Source organism: Equus przewalskii, chromosome 3, assembly GCF_037783145.1.
Source record: "Equus przewalskii isolate Varuska chromosome 3, EquPr2, whole genome shotgun sequence".
Classification (NCBI taxonomy): domain Eukaryota; kingdom Metazoa; phylum Chordata; class Mammalia; order Perissodactyla; family Equidae; genus Equus; species Equus przewalskii.
The window spans coordinates 115,252,536-115,274,721 of NC_091833.1; the positions used below are offsets into that span (position 1 = coordinate 115,252,536).

The window sequence follows — 22,186 nt, forward strand, 5'->3', positions numbered from 1 at the left end:
CAATGGAAAGTTATTGTCCACAGTCTGGAGGCTGGAAGTTCAGGGTCAAAGTGCCAGCAGGGTTAGTTCTTCCTAGAGGACCTGAGGGACACTGTGTTCCAGGCCTCTCTCCTAGCTTCCAGTCGTGGCCCGAAATCCTTAGCGTCTCTTGTCTGTCTCTGTTGCCACATGGCGTTCTCCCTGTGTCTGTGTCTAAATTTCCCACTTCTTATGGCACCAGTCACTGGATAAGGGCCAACTCTACTCCTGTATGACCTCGTCTTAACTTGATGACGTCTGCAAAGACTCTATTTGCAAATAAGGTCACATTCTCAGGTTCTGGGCAGACATGAATTTGAGGGGACATTACTCAACCTGGTACAGATGGCTTCCCCCAGCCAGGCACTCAGCACTCGCTCTTCCTTCCTGTCTCTGCCCCAAGGTCCCTGTGTCCCAGGGGCCTTCCCGGCCCCTCTCTCTGAGACAGCAGTCCCACGGCCCCGCCAGACCCCTGCACTGTGGATTCTTCCCGCCCTGTCGCACCTGACGCTGTGACATTGGTGCTTGTTTGTCTGTCCCTCTTCCCACCTTGCCCCACTACAACGGGGCCCCTGGGCAGCAGGGCTGTGGTGGATGCGCTCGCTGCTGCGGGCCCACACCGGTAAGTGGCCTCGGGTGCGAGATGTGAGCAGGCTCCTCTAGCCACAGGGACACACACACATATACACGCACACACGGAGCTGGCAAACACAGCCATCTGTTTCTGAGGGGCTCTGGAATTTCCTGGGGCGCTGGATCGATCCTCTGCTAATGGGCCTCTGGCTCCCTCCTTCCCAAAGAAAATCAATTCTCTGCGGTTTGGAGAGTAAGTGCTGCCCTAATTATACCTCCTGGGCTCCTTGGCTCGCTCCAGCAGGTCCTCCCCGGGGAGGCCCAGGGCAGTCTGAGGCCCAGAGGGTCCTCTCCTGCCACCTGGGGAGGGGCTGCTGGACTCCCCGGGGATCCGGGGGCAGGGGTTGCCCTCTGCCCTGGCCCAGGAGGGACCTTGTGACCCTGAGGCTTGGGAGGGACCCAACCTCTGGGGACACATGGCCTCTGAACCCCGAGGCGATAAACAGGGGGAAGATAGGGAGGCTCTAGGCGAGCCCTGGGACCCGAGCATCTCTGGAACGCCGCACTTCGGATTCAGGATGCGAGGGACAGTGCTGCCCGAGGACCTGGCCATCCCTCCCACTTGCAGCTGGGCGCACTCTGCAATCCCAGCACATTTTCACGGGGTGATAATAGGGAGCGTTGGTTTCAGGGTCACGAGGCCTCTAAGCTTCCACATGGAGTTAATTCCACGTCCTGGTGTAGCCACTGCTTCCAAACCACAGATGTAAAGTGGCCCTGAGGACTTCTCTCCTGTCCTTGCTGCTGGGCTGGTGGCTTTAGAGCTCAGAGAGCCCTCAGAGATCCTAGCCTGCACCCTCCCGGTGTAGACCAGGAAAGGGTGTCCCAGGCAGGGAGGGACTGGCCCGGGTCATCCTGTGCGGTGAGCAGGTCTCCCGACGTTGAGCCTGGGGGTGGCCCTCAGAGCCAACACAGGGCCTGGGGTCCCATTTCCAGCAGCGCCTTGAGCTCCGGTACCTGCCGGGTCCCCTGCATCCTGTGGGCACACGTGGTCAGGTGCGGCTCCCTGGAGGAGTTCAGGGTCCGGAGTGGGAAACGGACAAGCGGACAGGCCACCATGGGGCCTGGGCACAGTGGGCGGACATTCTGTAGAGCACACCGGACGCCACCTCTGCAGGGGACGGGCCAGCGTCCACATCCTGATTCGGCCACTTGCTGGCTGACGGATTGAAAGCTGGAATTTGTCTCCTCTGAGCCTCTTCCTCATCCTCTGGTCATCTGCCAGACAGACGTGGTGACATAGTCTGTCAGAGTTTTGCAGGGAATCAGAGACACAGGGACCTAGAGGTGCCGGCACGTATGAGGCCCCCTCCTAAACATGAGACCAGCTACAGCACAGCTAATACACGTGTGGACAGGGCGGGACGCCGAGGATGGGGCTCCATGGGGAGACTGGCTGGCATTCACAGTCAGAGGACCTGACTCCACATCGGGGCTCCAGCCCTGAGCGCATGCTCAGTGTCCCCCAGGGAGCCCTGGTCCCCTCCCCTGCCACCTGGGGTGCACTGCTCCCGGGCGGGAGAGGACTCCACGTCTCCATGTGAGGGTGCCTGGGGCTCTGTGCCCACACTCACGCGTGGCCTGTGCTGGATCCGTGGGCTCCTGGAGGGGCATGTCGCTGACAGCTGTCGTCCTGTTCCCCCAGGTCGTCGGACTTCGGGACGACCTACACCAAGCTCACCCTGCAGCCTGGCGTCACCACCGTCATCGACAACTTCTACATTTGCCCGACCAACAAGAGAAAGGTACGTGCTGTGCGGCCGGTTCAGGCTTTCACCCTTCCCAGGTCCACGCACCGTGTTGATGAACGTGTTTTAAAGGACCAGCTGGGCCTTTGGCGAAAGACTCTGCCCGCTCATCAGGGTGCATGTGTCCTCCCCGCCCTGGAGGCGGCATCCGTGGGGGGCAGAGCAGGAGGAGTCAGGGGCACCGTAGAGGGGAGGAAGACTCTGGTGCTGTGCCCTTGGAAGGCAGAGATGAGCAGGCCCCATCTTCTGCAGGCCTTTTTGTTTATCTGGTTTTGATTTGCCTTTGATTTTTCCTGAGCTTTACTTTGCTTTCTTGGTCTGAGCGTGTCTCCTAACTGTGCTGTCCACTGGCTGCCGAACAGGGAACTTTGTCGCTTTGAGGCTACCACCACTCCCGCCAGGCTCCATGGGAGGACCCGTCTGCAAGCCCGTGGTCGCCCCTGGCCACCCTGTGGCCCCAGAACGAGGTCAGAGGGGGTGCCCAGGCAGAGCCGTCCTGCCTTCTCCACTCCATCCAGAGAAGCAGTTCAGTGCTTCAGAAAGGGACTCGGGCAGAGCAGGTTCCTCACGAGAAATGGGATGCAGCCCTATCTTGCACAGCGAACTGTGACATTGGGAGTTAGATCCCAGAGCCTGGTGCGGGCTTGGCGCGAGGCCGGCCCACAGGCACCGAGAGTTCCTCTGGGGACTCTAAAGGAAAGGTTGGAGCAGCGCAGAGCCCGTGGAACCCTCTGTAAACCAGGGAGCGTCTTGGAGAGGGGGTTGGCGATGCCCGACGGCAGGACAAGGGGCACTCGAGGGCCTGATGGCTCTGCTGAGGGCAGACAACGGGCTCAGGGAGTCGGTGTGTGCGTGTGCTGGCAGGTTCTGCGAAGACCAAGGGCCTGTCGCAGAGGGTGATGGCCGCAGGGACTGGGGTGGGCAGTGCCGCTCACCAGGCCTGTCCAGGTAACCTCAGGGGCACTTTTTAATGGGATGTCGTCTTTCTAAAGGGTGTCCCCCTTTCCCCGACTTGTACTGCTGTGATAGCTTCCTGATGACAGAGTTGGAATGCAGAGGTGGGGAGGGCTGCTGGTGTGTGGAGATGGGGGACCTTCCCCTGGGGACGCCAGTGCCCGCCTGGAGGGGAAGGACTTGGGAACGCAGGGAGGGAGTGTGGCAGTCCCTGCGGCTTCCTGGACCCCACCCTGGGGCTTCACACGTGTGATCGCTCTCCGTTCCACAGGGCCAGGGAAGGAGATCTTGTTATCCCATTTTCCAGGGCAGAAGACTGAGGCGGGGAGGTGAGAGAATCACAAGGCTGGTGGAGGGAGGCCTGGATTCGAACCCAGCTCCACGTGGCCCAGAGCCGAGGGTCCTTCCTATGGAGGAGTGAGAGCGAGTGTGAGGGAGTGAACCCCCCGCCACACACACAGCATCCACACCTCAGCCCCGCTGCTCCCCGAGCTGTCCCCCTCCCGCGTCAGGCTCTGCTCCATCCTGGTCGTCGCCCCAGCCAGGGGTTGGCAAGGAGACGGAGCTGGAGTGGAACCCTCGCTCTGCCGTGATCTCCACGCCTTCCACGGGTGCCACCCACCCTCTGAGCCACAGCGTTCTGTTCTGTGGGGAGCAAGTGAATGGCCAAGCAGTGCCCCTGGCCCAGGGCCTGGCACAGCAGCGTGAGCAGAGCACGGAGGCCCTCGTTGCTGGGAGGCCTGAATGCTTGGAGGGGCGCAAGGACGGACCTCTAGTCTCCCTGCCCACTGCCACCATTCTCCAGGGAGTTTCTATGATTCTAACTCGAGACAAGGGCTGGTCACTGGGGCCTGGTGCTGACCCAGGCAAGAGGCCCCTCTGTCAACCCCAGGCTCCACCCAGCAGTGGACAGAGGAGGCTGTGCCATCCCCTGATTTCTGTCTGTCCAGCCAGCCTGGTGCTGGTGGCCTTCCCCTGGCTGCTGTTCACTCCAGGCAAACTGTCCCTGTGAGGAGACCCCAGGATGTGATGGTGGTTCTGGGGTCAGCCCCACAGGCCGCGGCAGCTTCTGGAAATGCAAAGGGCAGAGGCGGCGGCGGCAGTCACAGGACTGGGAATTTCTGGGGCTGTGAGTTCAGGGCCGGCTTCGCACAGAGGCTGGCTGGACAGTGGTGAGGGCAGACAGACCCAGCTCCTGCATGGAGCAGCCTGGGACACGTGCTCCCCTCCTCAGAGCCTCGGTTTCCTGCCTGTAAAGGGGTAGGAGGGCTAATGAGAGATGCAAGTAATGGGCAGGGGCTCAGCAAAGGGGTTTCCATGGGGCAGGGGCTTCTGGGGAGAATAAAGGGCCCAGGAGCCAGGCGTCAGCGTCCGCCACCTTGGGGCCGGGGCAGACGGAGTGCTGGGGGGCGCTTGGTGGAGCCTCCTCTGCAGGCAGTGCTGGGAGGGGAAGCAGGCAGGGAGAATCTGCATCTTTAAAGACAGAGAGGACCACCTGATGGGCAAAGGCCTGTGAGAGGTGATTTGACAATTTGGACGTTTAGCCTGGAAATATCACTGAGGGGAGAAGACGGGGTGTGGTAGGGGCCGGCGTTAGAGGACTGGAAGGAGTGAATGAATGAATGAATGAGTGCCACCACAGCAGCAGGTCCTGCTGAATGAATGCTGTTGCCGCCTCGCCCAGCTGATCCCCAGATGTCCGGTGCAGCTGGGAGAACAGGGGCAGAGGGCCCGAGGCCGCGCTGGGCGGTGAGCCCCCACCCCACCTGGATGGGGCCTGGGTGCGCCTGGCGCTCAGGGCTCCTGCCTGGGGTTGCTCAGGGCACCCTGCATTTGCAGGGGTACCTGGGGGACAGCGCCTGGGCTGCGGAGCCCCAGCTCTGCCATAACCCCCAGTGAGGGGACGTGAGGGAGGTCCTGGGTGTCCACCTGTAACTGAGGGTGACGACTGAGGGGAGACTTGACAGCTAAGTGCCGACTGCAGTTCACTTGTAGCTGCCACTTAGGGTAGAATAGTGGCTCCCAGAGGTCCCCCTTCCCCATCCCTGGAACCTATGAATTGTCACCTATGTGGCAAAAGGGACTTCACAGCTGTGATTAAGTTAAGGATCTTGAGACCAAGAGATGATCCTGGATTCTCCGGGTGGGCCCCAGGTGCTCCCAGGGTCCGGGGCAGCAGAGGGCGGGGCCGAGAGTGTGGCAGCTGGGAGGGCCCGGGAAGGGGAAGGACGTCGGGGACGCAGCGGGTTGGGCGTGAGGGCAGCCTGGAGGCTGACCCCTCTGTTTCTCTTGCTGGAGCATCGGGGGCTCAGCCTGGGTCTGGATCTGGCTCCGCAGCTCACTTGCTCTGCGATTTTGCCCGAGTTCTGAACTGGTGACCAGCACCCGCGCGGCCCCCCAGGCCTGTGTGCACCTCTCTGTGTGGAGAGAACAAGTTCAGTGTTAGTGAGAAGAACAAGGGGGCGATTCGTTCTCCAACTGACAAGGCAGCCGACCCTTCAGGGCAACGCTCCCGGCGGCCTGAGCTTCTGCCTCTGGAGAAGGAAACGCCACCTCCTCTGTCTGAAGAGGTGGGACAGGCGCTGAGTGGGGCTGGGGACAGATCCCGCTCCCTGGAGGGCAGGACCCACTGGAGGCTCCTGATGATGGCGGGTCAGGGAGGCCGAGGCAAGCAGAGGCCTGAGATCCGGGCTGCAGGCTCCACCACTCACCAGCAGGACAACCGTGGCCATTGCTTCAGCTCCCCGTGCCTCAGTTTCCTCGTCTGTAAAGTAGGGTCCTAACAGTTGAATGAGGATTGCATGACTTGACGCCCGTGCACTACTTAGAACAGGGCCTGGGACACCGTGAGGCTGTGCCCCCAGAGCTGGCCCTGCAGCAGAGGCCTCCGTGGGTGGGGGCTTGCTTTGATTTGGTTTTAAATGCATTTAGAGGCAGACAAGTCACTGTTACAGAAAAAAAACTGATATAAGACCATGTCACGCAAGGAACGGGGAAGCCATGGGGGCTGGTGAAGGTGGAGGCAGGACTCGGGGCCACGGGCTGGTCTTCAGACTTTGGAAGGGTGGTCCTAGGGAGCAGGGAGCAGCCCAGGCAGACCGCTCGGCAGAGACCGTTATTTCATTCCGCTCCATCTCCTCAACCGTGCACTGCCCTCAGCACTCGGCCGGTACTCGAGAAACATGCGTGCGGTGGGCTGGGGAGGGGGTGCGACCCTTCAGGGCAAGAGATTTCCATTTAATATAAAGCAAACGTGTCCTTCCATTGTTGCATCAATATATGCAGTCGTTCCTGATTCCTGGGTCCCCCTCTGGTGATCATTCACGATGTGCACGCCCTGGGCCAGAACGTCGATCATATCCATTTATTTGGGGGGAGGTGGGTTTGCATCATCACCTCCATTACCCAGATGAGAAGACAGAGGCTCAGGGAAGCTGGAAGATTCATCCAAGGTCCTCCAGCTGGTAGGCAGCAGAGTGTTCACTGATGCAAATAAATATATCGAGTGTCTCTCTGCCCTTGGCATTGGGCAAGGATTCGAACCCGGGTCTGCCAGACGCTGGAGCACCCTCTGTCATACCCTGAGCTCACCAGGCAGCCCCCCAGCAAAGTTCTAGGGAGCAGGTGGGGCTCCCCATGTCTATGCCAGCACAGCCCAGCCCACTTCACCGGAGGTTGGAAATCCATGGCTCTTTAATGTGCTATGGCTGCACTAGGCCCCGTCTGACCACAGCTGGGCTGGGCAGGATCTCATCTGGGCAGACTGTGTTTCTTCTTCAGTCCTCAGTTTCCCTATCGTAAGATGAGGAGGTTGAACTGGAGCTTCTCCAAAGCCCCTTCTAGCTCGGACATTCTGGACTCCTCTGGCCCCCTCCCAGCAGAGGAGCAGCACCTGGGGAATGAGATGCGTGTGAGCAGAAGCCAGACTCCCCTGTCTCGTGTTGTGCCTCGGCTTTCTCCCCTCGAGAAGGCAAGTCCACTTGATCTCCAAGCTCCCTGGCACCACCGATGCCCATCCACTTGGCAGCCGCGGATCGGGGCCCTACAGAAGCTGGCAGCTGCACGCTCGCTGCTGGGGAGAAAGAACTCTTCAATCTCACAGACAATAAATTGGGATTAAGCACCTACTATGTTCCGGGGTCCCTTACTGGGCACTGGGATGCAGAGGTGAAGTGGACAAACCACTCCAGCCTTCTAGAACCTTTGAGGGTCTGGTGGAGCCCTGAGAAACTGAACCTCTCCTGCTGCATTTTGGTGGGAGGAATAAGAAAAGAGGATGTAGTCGGCCTCCAGGAGAGGATTCACCGGGGCTGCGTCTGATCTGGGAAAAGATGGGCCCTCATTTGCAGGGGTGTCTGCATGAGTGTGTGCCCGGCGGGTCCACCTCCCCTGTTATCGGGTAATGGACAGGCTTTGCAGGAAGACGTGAAGACTATTAGGAGTTCATTTAGCAATAATTACAGGCCAAGCAGCACTTTATAGCTTCTTAAGAGACCACTTTGCAACCTGTCTTACAAAATGAATTCCCTTTCATTTTTGTCTCTCCTGCGGTACAATCAGAGCTCCCAGCCTTCTTGCCCATGGGCAGGGCATTGTACTATTGTCATGGCATGACCCGAGACCCCAGGGCCCTGACAGTCCCCAAACATCCCCGTAGGCCTTCCGTGCTGTCTGCAATTCCTACGTGAGCTTTGGATCAGAGCACCTCTCTGACTTGACCGTGAAAACACCACGTACCGGGAGAGGGTGTGAAAGCGTGGCCCGGGGGAGCTGGCCCGGGCATGGAATTGCTTTCAAGTGTCGTGGTTAATATTAAAAGTTCATGTGAATTTTCATTTTACTTCATGATACATCAGCGTTGGTTTGAATACTAAAATCCACACACACATACACTCACTGAAGCACATTTTCAACAAAAAGCCTTTGTCAACCTGCTGACCCACGGAACGCTCCCATTTTAAGCCCCATGAGCTGCTGGCTCTGCCACCACCATGGACGCTCCAGGGCGCAGGACTCCTCATTGGAGAGGCACAGGGCAAGATCTCCATCAGTTAACCTATTCCTTCATTCTGCTCGCTCACCCAAGACGTTTTGAGCAATCGCCATGAGCCAAACGCTCAGGATGGCGAAATGAACCAAACCAAAATCTTGCCTTCGAGAAGCTCCAAGTGTCACAGAGAGCGAGACATCCTCTTGGAAGAGGCCGCTCTGACTGTGATGACGACCGGTCCAAGTTCCCAAAGACCCTTTATTAATCAGGCTCTGTACTAGGAGCTTCGCGTGTGTTGTCTCTAATCCTTGCAACGCCCCTGCAAGGTGAGGGTCCGTGTGCCGTCTCATGTACGGGTGACAGGAAGAGAGGCCCAGAAAGGTCCAGTTGCTTCCCTAAAGCCACACGGCCAGGGTCAGCCAAGCCAGGATTTGTGCCCAGGCCCAAGCGACCCATCATCACGGCCCTTTCTACTGCCCCTGACCCCTTTGAGCAGCTCTGTACCGACACGGAGTGGCCTGTCCTCAGGGTCACCACAGCCTCCCCCCTCCGGTGGGTGGGAAACCGAAAGGAGAGGGCACAGGCCTGGGAGCCGAGTTCAAATCCAGGTGCTGCATTTAGCCAAGCTCTCTGGACCTCACAACCCTGGCCGGGAAGACGGGAGCCCCTACCTCCTGCCTGGGCTGCCCCATGTGGGCGCCTGTGTCCTGCAGCAAAGGGAGACCCGGGCTCCGTAATTATTCCACAGCCTGTGCCACGTCTGCCTCCTCGGGACTCTCACAGTGTTTCCGGAAAGACAAAAGGACGCACTTTGTTCTGCCCTTTGTCTCTGGATGTTTTTCTCCTCCATGTGTGTAGTTCAGCCCTTCTTGCTTTGATCTCAGATTTGGCTCCAGGTGCTCTCTCTGTCTCCACCTCTCCTCCACTCAATTACCCACCTTCTATCCTATAGACCTGGTCTCCAACCCTGACCCGTCTTCCTGCTGCAGAGGCCCCGCCCCTCCCTGGCATGGAGACCACCCCCTCCCTGCTGCCGAGGCCCCGCCCCCTCCCCTCCAGCAGCTGACCTCTTGGCCCACCCCTGTCTGCTTCCCTCATCTGGGCCCAGGCAGCACATGGTGGTGGTCGGCCCTCAGGAGGGAGCTGAGGTTAGCCCAGGTCCCATGCACGTGGCCACCGCAGACCCCCTTCTGTGCTCAGAAAGCCTGGGCGGGGCGGTCTCTGGCCACGCCAGTCCAGATGGAGAGCCTGCGGTGGTCTTGCTGCCGGCTGCGTCCTGCGGGATCCCCTAACGCCCTCGTCGAGGAGCCTGGGAGCCTGGGGTCTGCTCGTGTGCTAAAATGTGTTCTGGGCAGCGGGAGTGAGTTCTGGCTGTTTCTCCTCGTGCTGAAATGCTTATGGGGCCCTGTTCCGTTTTGCTTTGGAATCATTCCTCCAAGTGCTGACCGGCGTTCCCTGCTCCCAGGCCCCAGCGTCTGACAAAGAACGTGTGGTGAGGAAGGGGCCGAGGGACAGTGGGGAGAACTGGGCCTTGAGGGGGTCGGGTCCCCGAGTCCCTCCCTCCTGGCTCTCTGAGGTGTAAGATGGAGGTTAGATGCGAGGATGCTGAGCAGCACCGGCCCTGGTGGCTGAGATGAAGCGTCAGTGTTATGAGCACCAAAGGGGGCCAGTGCCTCCGTGCCCCTGAGCCAGGCCCAGGGCATATGACATTCAGGACACAGTCCTGGCATGCAACTGGGACTCTAAGAGGACCAAACCCGCCCACTGCATGTCTTTCCCAGGGCATGCTGTTCCCGGTGAGCCTGAGCCATGCTGGGGAAAACAAACCCGTCCTTTTCACCACCCTGGGAGGACTCGCTCTCTCCCTGTGTTTGGGGAATGGGTTTGAGGTGCACATTTAACTCCAGGAGGTGAGCCGAAGGGTCCCCACGCCTGGTCTGGGGCTGCTGCAGACCTGGCCACACCTGCATCTGCGGCCTTCCGAGGTACAGGGGCGTGGGCACCGGGGTGTGGCACCTTCACACACGGTGCTCACGCTCAGGATGCCTCGCCGGCCCAGGACCTAGGCTGAGGCGGGGGCTGCCACCTATATGAGAAACCCTCAGCCAGGCCTCTGACACACCCTCGTGGTGTGCGCTCCACTGGCGTAAGGGGAGGCCGGGCGCAGCAGGGCCATTCCCCGGCGTGGAGGTGGACAGCTCTTGCTGATTTTCATTTCTGCTGTGGGTTTTTGACTACCAGGGAGCACTCACGGTGAAGCACAGTTGCAAACTGAGGTCTTCTCGAGTGATGTTCTCCAGGCAAGATGCGTGCAGGCCACCAGCGGGGGGGTCCCAGCCCTCCCTGGGAGAGGCGAGCCTGAGTGGGCTGTTCTCATGGGAGGTGGGCTCGTGCAGTCCCCCGGATGAGATCAGATGTGCAGGTTGGCTTGTCTTTTAAGAAAGCCCTTTTGCTTGGTGGGGAGACTGGCGTGGACTGAGGGAGAGCCACTCTCCTTCCATCTATCACCCATCCACTCATTCATGCAGCCATACTGATCCCACGGCATCTGTGCCACTCCAACACCTGTGAGGTGGCGTCCAAGGGAGAGAGGATGAGTCTGCACCTGGTGGGCGGGGACACAGGGAGGGCAGGACAGGACTGGAACATTGTGTGAGTAGATGATGCCCCAGCCTTCTGGCATGAGCAGCGGGTGAACAAGGGTGCTGTTCTGTGAGAAGGGGACTGTGGAGAGGCAGCCGGCCTCAGGGGGAGCATGAAGGGCCCAGGACGGGATATGTGTGTCCACCGGCCTGGGGCATCCAGGGGCAGCACCTTGGGGTGGCCTGGCTGGAGCAGGAGGCAGCGGTGGGGTCTGGCGGTATGGAGGAGCCACGTGGGCCTGCTGCCATTCTGATCCCGTGGGACAGGCTCTCAGAGAGTCCCCTCAGCCCGGGACAGGCCCCCCGGCCTCTGTCCTGCTCTGGAGTTCTCTGGTCAGCCATGGCACACAAGAGGAGGCAGACGGGGTGGGTTCTCGAGTCCCCTGCTGGGGGAGGGAGCGCCCCAGCTCCCTGAGAATAAAGCCAGGGCCCGTGGACACCCCTGTTGCCCCCGGCCTCCCCCACCCCTCCGGCCAGGCTCGGCACTCAGGGCTGTCAGTTACCAGCCTGGTAACCTGCCTGGTGGGAAGACAGGCTGAGAGGAGCCTTCGGGGGCTGGGAAACAGACCTTGGGCTAAACGGGCCTCCCCCTCGAGTCAGCCGTGTGCTCCACTTCCCTGGCAGGCTGGGCAGCATCTCCCGTCCAGGAGAAAAGTGGCTCAGTTGGGTCTACAGCCTTTCTGTCTCAGAAACAGACTGAGCCCCTTAAAGCTCCAGCCTAACGCACGGGAAATACTCCCTCATAAAGCAATAGGTGATTGTAGGAGAAAGGAGAGCAAGGCAGCAGTCCTGGCTGCTCGGAAAATGTGTCTCCTGGGCCTCTGCCGCCAGAACCAAGGAAACGTGGAGGGGAAGAGACTGGATTTACTCTCCCTTCTGAAGACAGTGTGGAATCTTACACCCCGAGACCACAACCAAAAAGCAAGTACAAGTGGAAAGGCCACCCTGCATCTCAGGGGCCGCCCACCTGTGGGGACTCCAGTCCTGTTCCTGCAGGGTCCCTGGGATGACCTGATGACACCTACTGCGTGTCAGACACTGTGGTCGGTGCTCTGCACATATGGATGTCCGTCCATTGGGGCTGGAGGGAGTGAGGGGCAGAGAGGCCAGGCTGGGCAGGGCCCTGAGACCACAGAGAGCCACCCTAGGGCACAAGCAGCAGCCCCAGGCAGTGAGGACAGGCACCTCGTCAGAGACCAGAGGCTTAGGAACCAGCGAGGGGCTGGGGTGGTGAGCGGGCTCGGGACCCATGTCTGTCTGGGGCTCACACCCTGTTCACTGCAGCCCACTCCTCTGTCCTCTGCAGGCCCTGGGAAGCCCTGGCATTTGCTGGGACCTGCCTGCCCTCCCTTGACCCATAATTAAACCCTTCGCAGGCTGTCTCCAGGGCGAACCAGGGTGTGCCTCCTCCATCCAGAACCCCCTTTGCCCCATCACAACAATGCGGGGAGGTGGGTGGTCCCCATCCTGCAGAGCTCAGACACGTTGAGGGGCTTGGTCTCGGCCCCCAGGCTGGCTCGTGATAGAGTGGAGCTCAAACCCAGCCCCAAGTCCCTGTCCGTTTTGCTTTTTCTCCCCCGGCCCTGGCTGCCTGCAGGGGCTCACTCAGCTGTATCACCAGCCTGCCCACAGGGAGGGCCTGGTGCTGGGGGGGCTCCTAGGTCTTCACATCTGGACCACCCACCTCCCGGCCATCATGGCCCCATCTCAGTATGAAATGTGGCCTCCGTCTTGGTGACCAAGCCCAGGCTGCTCCATATGCGGTAAATAATGAATGGTGCTGTGCTTTGGGCCAGAGAGCAGGAGACGGGTTTATTTCCCTGGTGCCTGAGGGCAGCTGAGGGGACCCACACGTGCAGGGTGACCACGTCACGTGGCACTGAAGGTCAGCAGCTGTGTCCTGTGTAGCCGCTGATGGAGGGCGAAGGAGCCTGGGGGCGGGGCCTCTGCCTCCTGGACGGGGACGCTGCCCCAGCCTCCTGAAAAGCGGCCCCTTCTTGTTCCCCACAGCATAGCCCCCTTGGCTTCCCCAGTAAGTGAGAATTGGGATTTAAGAAAACTTCTGACAAGCTGTTTGCCGCAGCCTGAATTTCATTCCTCTTCCCTTCAAAGACAAGGCCTTAGAAAATAGTGGCAGATGATGTGTTTGTCCCTTGTGCAGTGGGGGCTCCCATGAAGCTGGAAGGACCACAGCCAGGTAAAAGCAGCTTAAATTTGAAATGATGTCCGCAGTGGAGGACCAGCGGACCCCCGAAGAGCCTCTGCCACTTTTTTTTTTTTTGCATTAGCATCTGTTCTCTTTCCCACGGCCTCCACCCCAAGGCTGCAGAATCCACTCCTGCCGTGTCTGTGTAAGCTGGTCTTAGCCAGGCCTTTGATGTGGATGGTGCCACGTCCCCACGGGTGCACAGGCAGGAACCCAGGTGTCGGCTCAGCTCTGCCCTCTTCCTCGCCCTCCAGATCCCGCCTATCGCGGACTCCTGCGAGTGCCCTGGACCTCTCTCCGTCTCCTCTGCCTCCCTATCCGAGCTGCCCTTCCTCTCGCCCGGCTCACCCCAGCGGGCTCCTCACCAACACCGGCTCCCTCCATCCCTAACCTGCCTCCCTCGGCTTTCAGAGCCAGCTCTGCGTGGTCCGCCCAGCCTTCTGCTGTTCTCAGCGTGAAGTCCAGGCTGTCTGCTGCGGCCCGGCCCCCTCCCCAGCCCCATCTCAGCCCTGCAGGCCCGTGCCTGCTGACCACTGGCCGTCAGAGTCGGTGCTCCCTTCCAGCCCAGGCCCTTCCCTGTGTCCCCCGGGACACACCGCCCTGCCTCCCAAAGGCACTTAGGACAGACGGTGCCTCTCCAGCTGTGGTTGGCCACAGAATGGCCCCCAAAGACGTCCACAATCCGCAGAACCTGTGAATATGTCCCCTCGCGTGGCAAAGGGGGCCGTGTAGATGTGATTACGCTAAGATCTTAAGATGGGAGATCATCCTGGATTATCCATTGTCCAGTGTAGTCACAGTAATCTCTGTAAGAGGGAGACAGGAGGGTCGGAGAAGGCCGTGTGAGGATGGGGGAGGCGGTTGGAGAGACAGCGAAGGACGGGAGAGAGAGAGGGAGGGAGACTGGAAGGGGCTACTCTGCGGGCTTTGAAGGTGGAAGGGGCCGTGAGCCGAGGAGCGTGGGCGCCTCTGGAAGCTGGAACAGGCAAGACTGGAATCTCCCCGGAGCCTTCAGAAGGAAGCAGCCCAGCCAAGACCTTGACCTCAGCCAGGAGGCTGGTTTTAGCCCTTCAGCCCTGCAGAACTGAGAGAGAATAAATGTGTGTGGTTTGAAGCCCTGAAGTTTGCAGTAATCTACCACAGCCACCACAGGAAGCTCACGCCCTCCCTGAGGCACCCAGGGTCGCAGAGACGGCGGGGACCCGAGAATGCACGGCGTCTGTGGCTCTGGAGAGCCAGCCACCATCGGGTTCCTCCGAGGCCCGGGTCGCCGCTTGCTTGTTTGGTCCCATCCACAGCCAGAAAAACGCCTAGGGCTGGAGGGCCTCTCCTCGGAACGGAACTCTGCAGCGTGAGGGCCTGGCCCCGCACAGTGGGGCGGGCGTGTGCTGGGGGGTGACAGCCCTCCACTCGTGACAGTGACGGCACAGTAGTGCTGGCTCCGGCAGCGAGCGCTTACAGTGGCCCCGGGAGTGGAAGGTGGGGCTCACAGCGCGGCCGCCTGGTACCGCCTCTCCAGTGTCGCAGCGGTGGAGACGCGGGTCCAGAATGAGGCAGAATCGGCACTGGGGGAAATCTCTGGAGCCCTCAGAGCCTTGTTGGTAAAATGGGCGCCCTGGGCACGGGGCTTCTGTGAAGGTTGAGCGAGATGTCCCGTCCACAGTGCTGGGCACTGAGCCATTGACGAATCTGTGACGAGTGTCATCGCTGCTGACGTTACTGATCCCCATCCCACTGAACCCACAGGGGTCCTCGTCCTGCAGGGGAGCTGCCTGAGGCTCGGAGAGATGGCTGGGGCGGTGCGGGCTGTGTGGTGGGTCCGGGCCCCCACCCTGCACTGTGCCCACCCTGTAGCCCTGGCTCTTTGGGGGCTTGTGGCTGGTGAGGCAGAGGGAAGCCCCAGAAAGTGCTTTGTACGTATATTCACAGCATGTGTACGTCACCCAACTTTGGCAGTTGTATTCTTCAATTTAAAAAGGTGCTGATGGTGCCCCCTCCTCCCCTCGTATACACGTTCCCCAATATCCAGGAATTTGGCAAGTCAGATGGCTTATCCCAGAGGTGTGGCTGTCCATACCAGGAGAGATCATCGGATATTAGGGAAAGCCTAAGTCAAGGGGCAGTATCGTCTCGTGTGCTTACGGGAGTTAGCAGGGACGCTGGGACGCGCCACTTCGCCTCCCTCTGAATTAGAGTTTGGTTGAAAACAGGTTTATCTCCATCTACCTCCTCCAGCCAGTTGGAGGTCATGGGAAGGACTTGGGGGCCATGTTAGTGCTGTGGAAATGAGCGGCCTGATGGATCAGTGGTGGCAGTCTTGGGTGTCAGGGGGATAGAGTGGCAGCCCCCATGTCACATAGCGGCTGTCTGTACGTGACCTTGGAAGGGCCTTCCATTTCTAGTGTTCTCTGTTCTAGTTGTTTTCCTTTGACAAACCAAGTAAATACCTGGCGTCACCCCCCACCCCCACTCTGTTAGTCAGGACTCATTTGATTACAAGTAATATGAAACCACTCAAACAAGAAGAGTAATACATTGGTTTATGTAACTGGGGAGACTAGGGGATAGATCTTCCTTCAGGCACAGCTTGATCCAGGACCTCCAATAGTGACATCAGGACTCAGTCTCTCTTTCCCTCCATCTCTCAGTTCTGCTCTCCTCGGGCTTGGCTTCAGTTTCAGGCCCATTTTTGCTGTTTGGTGGAAAAGATGACCTCTGGCAGCTCCAGATACACATGATCCTCCGCACCTTCAGAGCAGCAAGGTCCAATTCCCGACGGTTTCAGCACAGGTCCCAGGGAAGACTCCCTTTGGCCAGGCTGGGGTCGTGTGCCCTGTTCCTAAAGCAGTCAGTGTGGCCAGCGTGAGCTGACGCTCTGATTGGCAAGCCTGGTCCCGTGTCCTCTGAGGGTCAGAGTCGGCCCCCACAATTGAATGGAGTGAGGGGAGGATGGTTCCCCACACCAGGCAACAAGGTTCCAAGAGCAACAGCGGGCGGACAAAAGCAGGAGCCGCCTGCAGGCTGCGTGCACCAGCGTGCACAGGGACGCCATCAGCTGATGCTGCTACTGTTGTCTCTTCTAACTCTACTGTTGACAAATAACAAGATCCTCCCTTACTTTAGAAGGTTTTTCTTTGAATCTCAAACTCCGTCTCCCTGCCTGTTTCAACTCAGTAGCTAGTGTATCTTTTTAGCCTGAAAGGAGGGCCTCGCAGCCCCCAGCTTTCTGTGGAGGTGCCCTGCCCTGACAGAGTTCCGGATGGGGCCCCAGAGGGCTGTGGGGAGCTTTGGGGGAGGAGCTGGGGGGTTCCCGTGCCAGAAGGTCCTGGACCAGGCCAGCCCTGGGGCGTTGATAATCTGCCGGTCACTGGTCCCTTCCGGCCGTGGGGTGAGCTTTGGCAGGCACTGGGCCCCTCTGAGACCCTGCCTCCTCACTGGGGTGCAGGCACTCTGCACAGGAAGGAAAATATGCAGTAATGCCTATGAAGGGCCCAGGATCGCCCGAGTGTGCAGTAGGTACTCAATTAATGCCTGTTCCATCTGTGCCGCCCACAGCCCGCTGCATGCACAGAGCTCTTCTTCAGTGCGTGGCTCACTGATTCTCTCCCCATCGGGTGGGGGTCCTTGAGGGCCAGCACCACGTCTTATTCATGTGTGCCCCCAAGGCCCACCCAGGGCGACCACATTACGGCCCCGGGCACTGACTAGAACGGACCGCACCAGCTCACAGCGCCAGGGGGCACGTGAAAGCCGGCCCGGATAGGGGGCTGGGCCTGGGCGGGGAGGGAGATGAGCTCTCATATTCGTTCCCAAAGGCTGGACTGAATACGATGGAGCTCATACGTGAAGCCCCCGGTGGACAGTTGGGGCAGGGCTGGGGGAGGGCAGGTGGCCATGGGGCCCGGCAGCTCCTCCTTGCACCTCGGGAGCCGGCGCGTCTTTGTTCCTTGTGTGTGTTTTATTTCACGCAGCGGAGGCTGAGAATGTTTGAGCACCAACCACGGCCTCCCTGGCTGTGAACCGCCGCAGACTGTGCCGTGGGGAGCCCTCTCCCCGGGCCAGGGTGCCTGAGGGCAGGTGGGGACCCGAGTTCCGGGCCTCCTGCTACCCCATCCTGGCCTGTCCAGCTGCTCTCTGGGCCTCAGCTGCTGCACCAGCAACAGGAAGTGTGGCCCTCCCGCAGCTCCGAGGCCCTCCCGCACCGCTGTCACTGGCTGTGGTCAAAGTACAGCGGGTGGCAGCCAGGGGCCTTGGTGGCAATCGACAGAAACCAAAGCAGGCCAGCAGCAGCAGCGGGGTCTTTACTGGAAAGATGTCAGGTAGGATCAAGAATGACCAGAAGGCGTCTGGCAAAGGCAGGAGGCAGGGGACCGCAAGCTGCTCCTGCCCGGCCAGCCTCGCGTTTGTTCCCACCTGGGGCTGTGAATCAGGCTGCACTCTGCTTTCCTGTGGCCTCTCTTCTGTTTAGAGCAACTTTTTCAAGATTGCGCTTTGTGGATTGTGCAAACAGGTCCAGTGACTGCCGGTGACTTGGCCCCCCTCTCCAGCTACTTCATTCCTGGGAGTTTTGGTCACCGCATTATTGCTTTTAGCTTGCCATGCAAGATACGCTGGATGGAGCTTTAAAAATGTGGTTGAAATTCTCAAGGGAAAATAACCTCGGTATCACCGGTCTGAATCTCTCAGCGCATCCTCCCCTCCTGCCTGCCCCAACTGAAAGCATTGCTTTTATAAATGGGACTCTGTCTTGGGACAAAGCTCGGAGGGGCCCGTCCTCCCTGCCTGGCTCCGCAGGTGTGGACCGATCCCCTACTCCCACTCGACATTCACCCCTTCGTGCTACCAATACAAATAAGGGCCCTCCTAGAGTCCCGCCGTTGCGAGTCTCAAAGTCCTGGAGAGAAGACAGATGAGAAAACGCCTGGTCCTAACACAGGGGGTCGTGCGTGCCGGGCCACAGCCGCCGAGGTCTGTGACAAGCAGAGAGGCCCGGCGCTGAGGCCGCTGCCCGCCAGGGCTCCCCATGGGCTGGGGGCTGGGTGGGCTTGCCGGCCTGCATCGGCCTCAGGCATGAACTCCACTCCCTTCCCCAGACCTTCTCTGAGCTTTTCATCAGATGCCTTTTCTGTTGTTTAAAAAAATTGATCAGTGCCTCCTGGGCCGGGTCCTGGTTTGTGAAAGAAGACTGTGATTAGGTATATGAATAAATTGTAATACACAAATAATACCACCGTGTAATTACTCGGGTATAAGAGAATAATTACACGGGTGATTATGCTCCGTAATCGTCTGGGCTGCACGCTCCGCAGACTGTCGCTTTCTTAATGGCTGCGGGCTCGATGACTGCTCCTCACAGCCCATAAATAGACACCTAAGGACTGGCCACGGCGTGAATCCTAATTGTCATGTAATTAGAGAGCAATTAGAGAGTTATTTGTCCCATATAAATTAGCCCGTTCTGTGTCCTCTGAAGTCCTGCTGTACTTTTAACAAGACGTGGTCGCCTCCCTCTCTTTGGGGAAAGGAACGCCTGCTCTCCTGAGAGCCAGGCCCCTGCGGGATGGGGCAGGTGGCCTTGCCGCGGGTCCTCAGCAGCGTGTGCCATATCACTGTTCTTTCCCCGCTGTTGTGTGAAAGATAAAGATCCCCAGGAAGGCGTCTTTGCACCCCCCGCCCCTGGCGCTTTCACCAAGGCAGAGGGTGATCCTGTGCTGACAGCTCTACCCGGATGGGGGGGCGGCCAGAGCGGGGGCTTCTCTGGGGGACGACACTGATTCCTCAGACAAAACAGTGTCAGCCCTGCCCAGAGCTCCCACAGGTTCCCTCTAAACTGACTGTGTAGACAGAGCGTCCATACTGCCAGAGACAGAGAGACCAGGCTAGGAACTGAGACCTTGCACCAAGTGGAGAGCTCAGGAAACAGAGCCCCCTGCCCACCTGCAGGACGCTGGGAGACCCCCATCCAGGCCTCTCCACAAAGGCCCACCACTCCTGGGGCGACATGCTGGCTCTCCCTTCACACCTGCCCGCCTCCCCCTCCAACACCCCAACCTCTGCATGCGCGCAGTCTCCAGGCGGGAAGGGAGGCCGGGCACCACCACGGGGAGATGCCGTCCTGCGACGTGCAGTCCCTGTAGAAGCACGGTCGTTGTGCGTGGAAGATGGGCTTTAGGAGAAAGAACTGCGATGAAACGCAGCTCCCCGGGAGAAGGCAGAGCTAGGAAGGGAGCTGGTCGGATCAAAGAACACCTGTAGGACAAGAGAAACGTCAGTGACAGAACCGGAGGGATTTTGGAGTATGAAAGAACAGAATGAACTTGGCAGGAAAGATGAGTCAGTGATGTGGAGGATAAACTTAGCAAGTTCTCACAAAGGAAGAGGCCCTAGCAAAAGGATGGCGGGAAGACGGAAGATGCCAGGCAGGGGAGGAGAGAGCACCCGCCCGAGGACCACCGGCGCTTCCAGACAAGGATCCAGGGCGGCCAGAGCAGAAGTGGTCATGCAAGGGCGGGGGCGAGTCCTTCAGTGAAACAAAAGCCTTTGTCACGCCTATCCTCACACTCTGGATTTTTCCTTTAACTATGAAGGAAAAGAATAACGTAATTTTTCTGAAAAAGGAAAATTATTTACAAAAATCTCTCCATTACAGACATGTTTTCAGTATAAATTTCAAAATAATAAGCGAGACTTCAGCATCTGCAGATAAGTGCGGGAAAGACAGGATCTCAGGATTTCGAGCCCGACTCGAAATCAGCCGGCGTTATAGGTTTCGGGCACCAAGAGGCGTCCTCGGGAGCAGAGCCTCCTAACTGATGCAGCCGGTGCCTGTCTGGGGAGGAAATGCCTGGAGGGGATATTCTGGCCGCAGGTAGATGGGTTAAGGAGTGCAGTGCTGGGGAGGCAGAGCAGGTCTGTGGAGAAGCAGACGGGAGGACCCAGCCAGGCGAACGCCAGATTCAGCTAAAAGTGTTGTTGTTTTTGTAAAATGGATTGTTGTGTAAAATGGATAGAAACCAAGTGCACATGTCTAAAATATACTTATTTTGGAAAGGAAAGCTGTCGTCCAAAATCTGGTTAATATTATCGAAGGCTGTAACGTTGGGAAAGGGGAGGAAGAAGACAAAGGTGGGGAGAGGAGAAGCTTGAGGACTCCTCTCCTGACATGGAGGGAAGTCAGAAGAGGCCACCTCAGTCCTTACTTTAGTGATCGGAAAAATATAAGTTGGAGATATTTTTTAGGAACTTTAAGTAACCTGTAGTTGAATCCAGTCCGGAGGTCCCTGGCCCACATCGCTGGAGAAGATGAAACGGTCATGTGGCCAGAGACACGAACACGCGAAACACAGACACGTACGAAGAGAAGTTCATAGAACGAAGTCGTAAGTACGAGACACGGAGCGCTCATGACCGTGAGGGTGGCGTCGACTCCACACCCTTCATCTCCTAAAGGAGACTCCACCTCCTGGGGAGGGAGGGACCAGGGACGAAGGGCGCCAAAGGGGGAACCACATCTGCTGTAGCATCTTCCGGGGTCTCACCTGATGTCTCCTGGTGCTGAGGACTGAGTGCCGGGGCCCCGAAAGTGCTGCATAGACCGTAAACTGTGAAAGTTGTTTGTCATCGTGGAAGAATAGGGCCACGTGGCCGGATGGGTACATCGGTGAATGACGCTGTGATATTATTTGAGGGACTAGAAGGGACCCACCCCCCCACCATGTCCTCTCCAGGCTGACCCACCCGACCCACCCCCCTCTCGGGGAACGTCTTTCCTAGGAGGTGACTTTGGTGCTAGGAATTGCACCATTAAGGTTTTAAGTCGTAAAGTAAATTGAGCAAACGCCCTTGAAGTGGTCAGAGGTGGAGGATTTGAAATATGTAGAGGCAGGAAGATGAAAAAGACCCCTGTCATCCTCAGGGCACTTTTTTAAGGGCAAATTATTAAACGTTAGTGAAACATCTAAGAAGATGCGGGTAAATGAAGCATATGCTGTGTTAATGGGTGGGGAACAAACCACTGAGCAGAGAAGTCGATTCTTCTCAATCCGTCTACAGACAACGCAGCTCTGCATTAAACGCCAGCGGATTTGGGGTTGTTTTGTTTTGTTTGAACTTGATGAGCTTCCTTGAAAATTTATATCAAAGAGCAAAGGACCGAGAATAGCTAAAACCCTCCTGAAGAGCAAGCCTTCCTGACCCGGAACACATCAAGAATGAGTTCACGACTGGCATCCTTGGGCAAACAAAGGGACCCGTGGGACGGCGACTTGCGCGCGGGGACAGGCCCAGGTGACACGGAGACGGGAAAGGGAGGGACTAACATGGTGCCAGGGCAATGGCGAGTCACGTGAAAAAACGCACCTGAAGCCCTTCCCTCACGGCACAGCCATCCGTTCCTGACGGATTGAACACTCACATGTGCAAGGCAAACCCGGAAAACTGTTGGGAGCCGGAGCCGGAGAAGGCCTGCGAGAACTGTTCTGAGGGAGAGTTTCCTCAGCAGGCGACCATCAGACTTGCAGAGGAGAGGGCACAGCTTGCACTGCTTGTGGATGCCTCAGGGCTCTTTCCACACCCGGCAGAGACACGAAGACCTAAGTCCAGTGCCAGGGAGAGATTTGCAGAGAGAGTTGTGGGAGCCCCGAGGAAGGACAGCTGCCTAAGAGACGAGCCGAGTGGGCTGAGCGGGCGCCCCAGGGAGGCAGGGGGCGCAGCAGTGCTCCCGAAGGGAAGGGCGTGCAGCAAAACACATGGTGTGAGGGATGGTGTGAGGGACTGGGGTGAGGGATGGGGTGAGGGACTGGGGTGAGGGATGGGGTGAGGGACTGGGGTGAGGGATGGGGTGAGGGATGGTGTGAGGGGATGGGGTGAGGGATGGGGTGAGGGATGGGGTGAGGGATGGTGTGAGGGATGGAGTGAGGGACTCGGGTGAGGGACTCGGGTGAGGGATGGGGTGAGGGATGGGGTGAGGGATGGGGTGAGGGATGGTGTGAGGGGC

General features: G+C 58.7%; 1 protein-coding gene across 2 annotated transcripts in view; it reads left to right on the top strand.

The window, feature by feature from the left end:
- Positions 1-22,186, top strand: part of SORCS2 (sortilin related VPS10 domain containing receptor 2) — a 485,786-nt gene that overhangs the window by 296,748 nt on the left and 166,852 nt on the right. For both annotated transcript variants that reach the window (XM_070613348.1, XM_070613347.1), the window contains exon 3: positions 2,297-2,396. In XM_070613348.1, the coding sequence (XP_070469449.1) occupies positions 2,297-2,396 (100 nt within the window). The remainder of the gene's footprint in view (positions 1-2,296; positions 2,397-22,186) is intronic.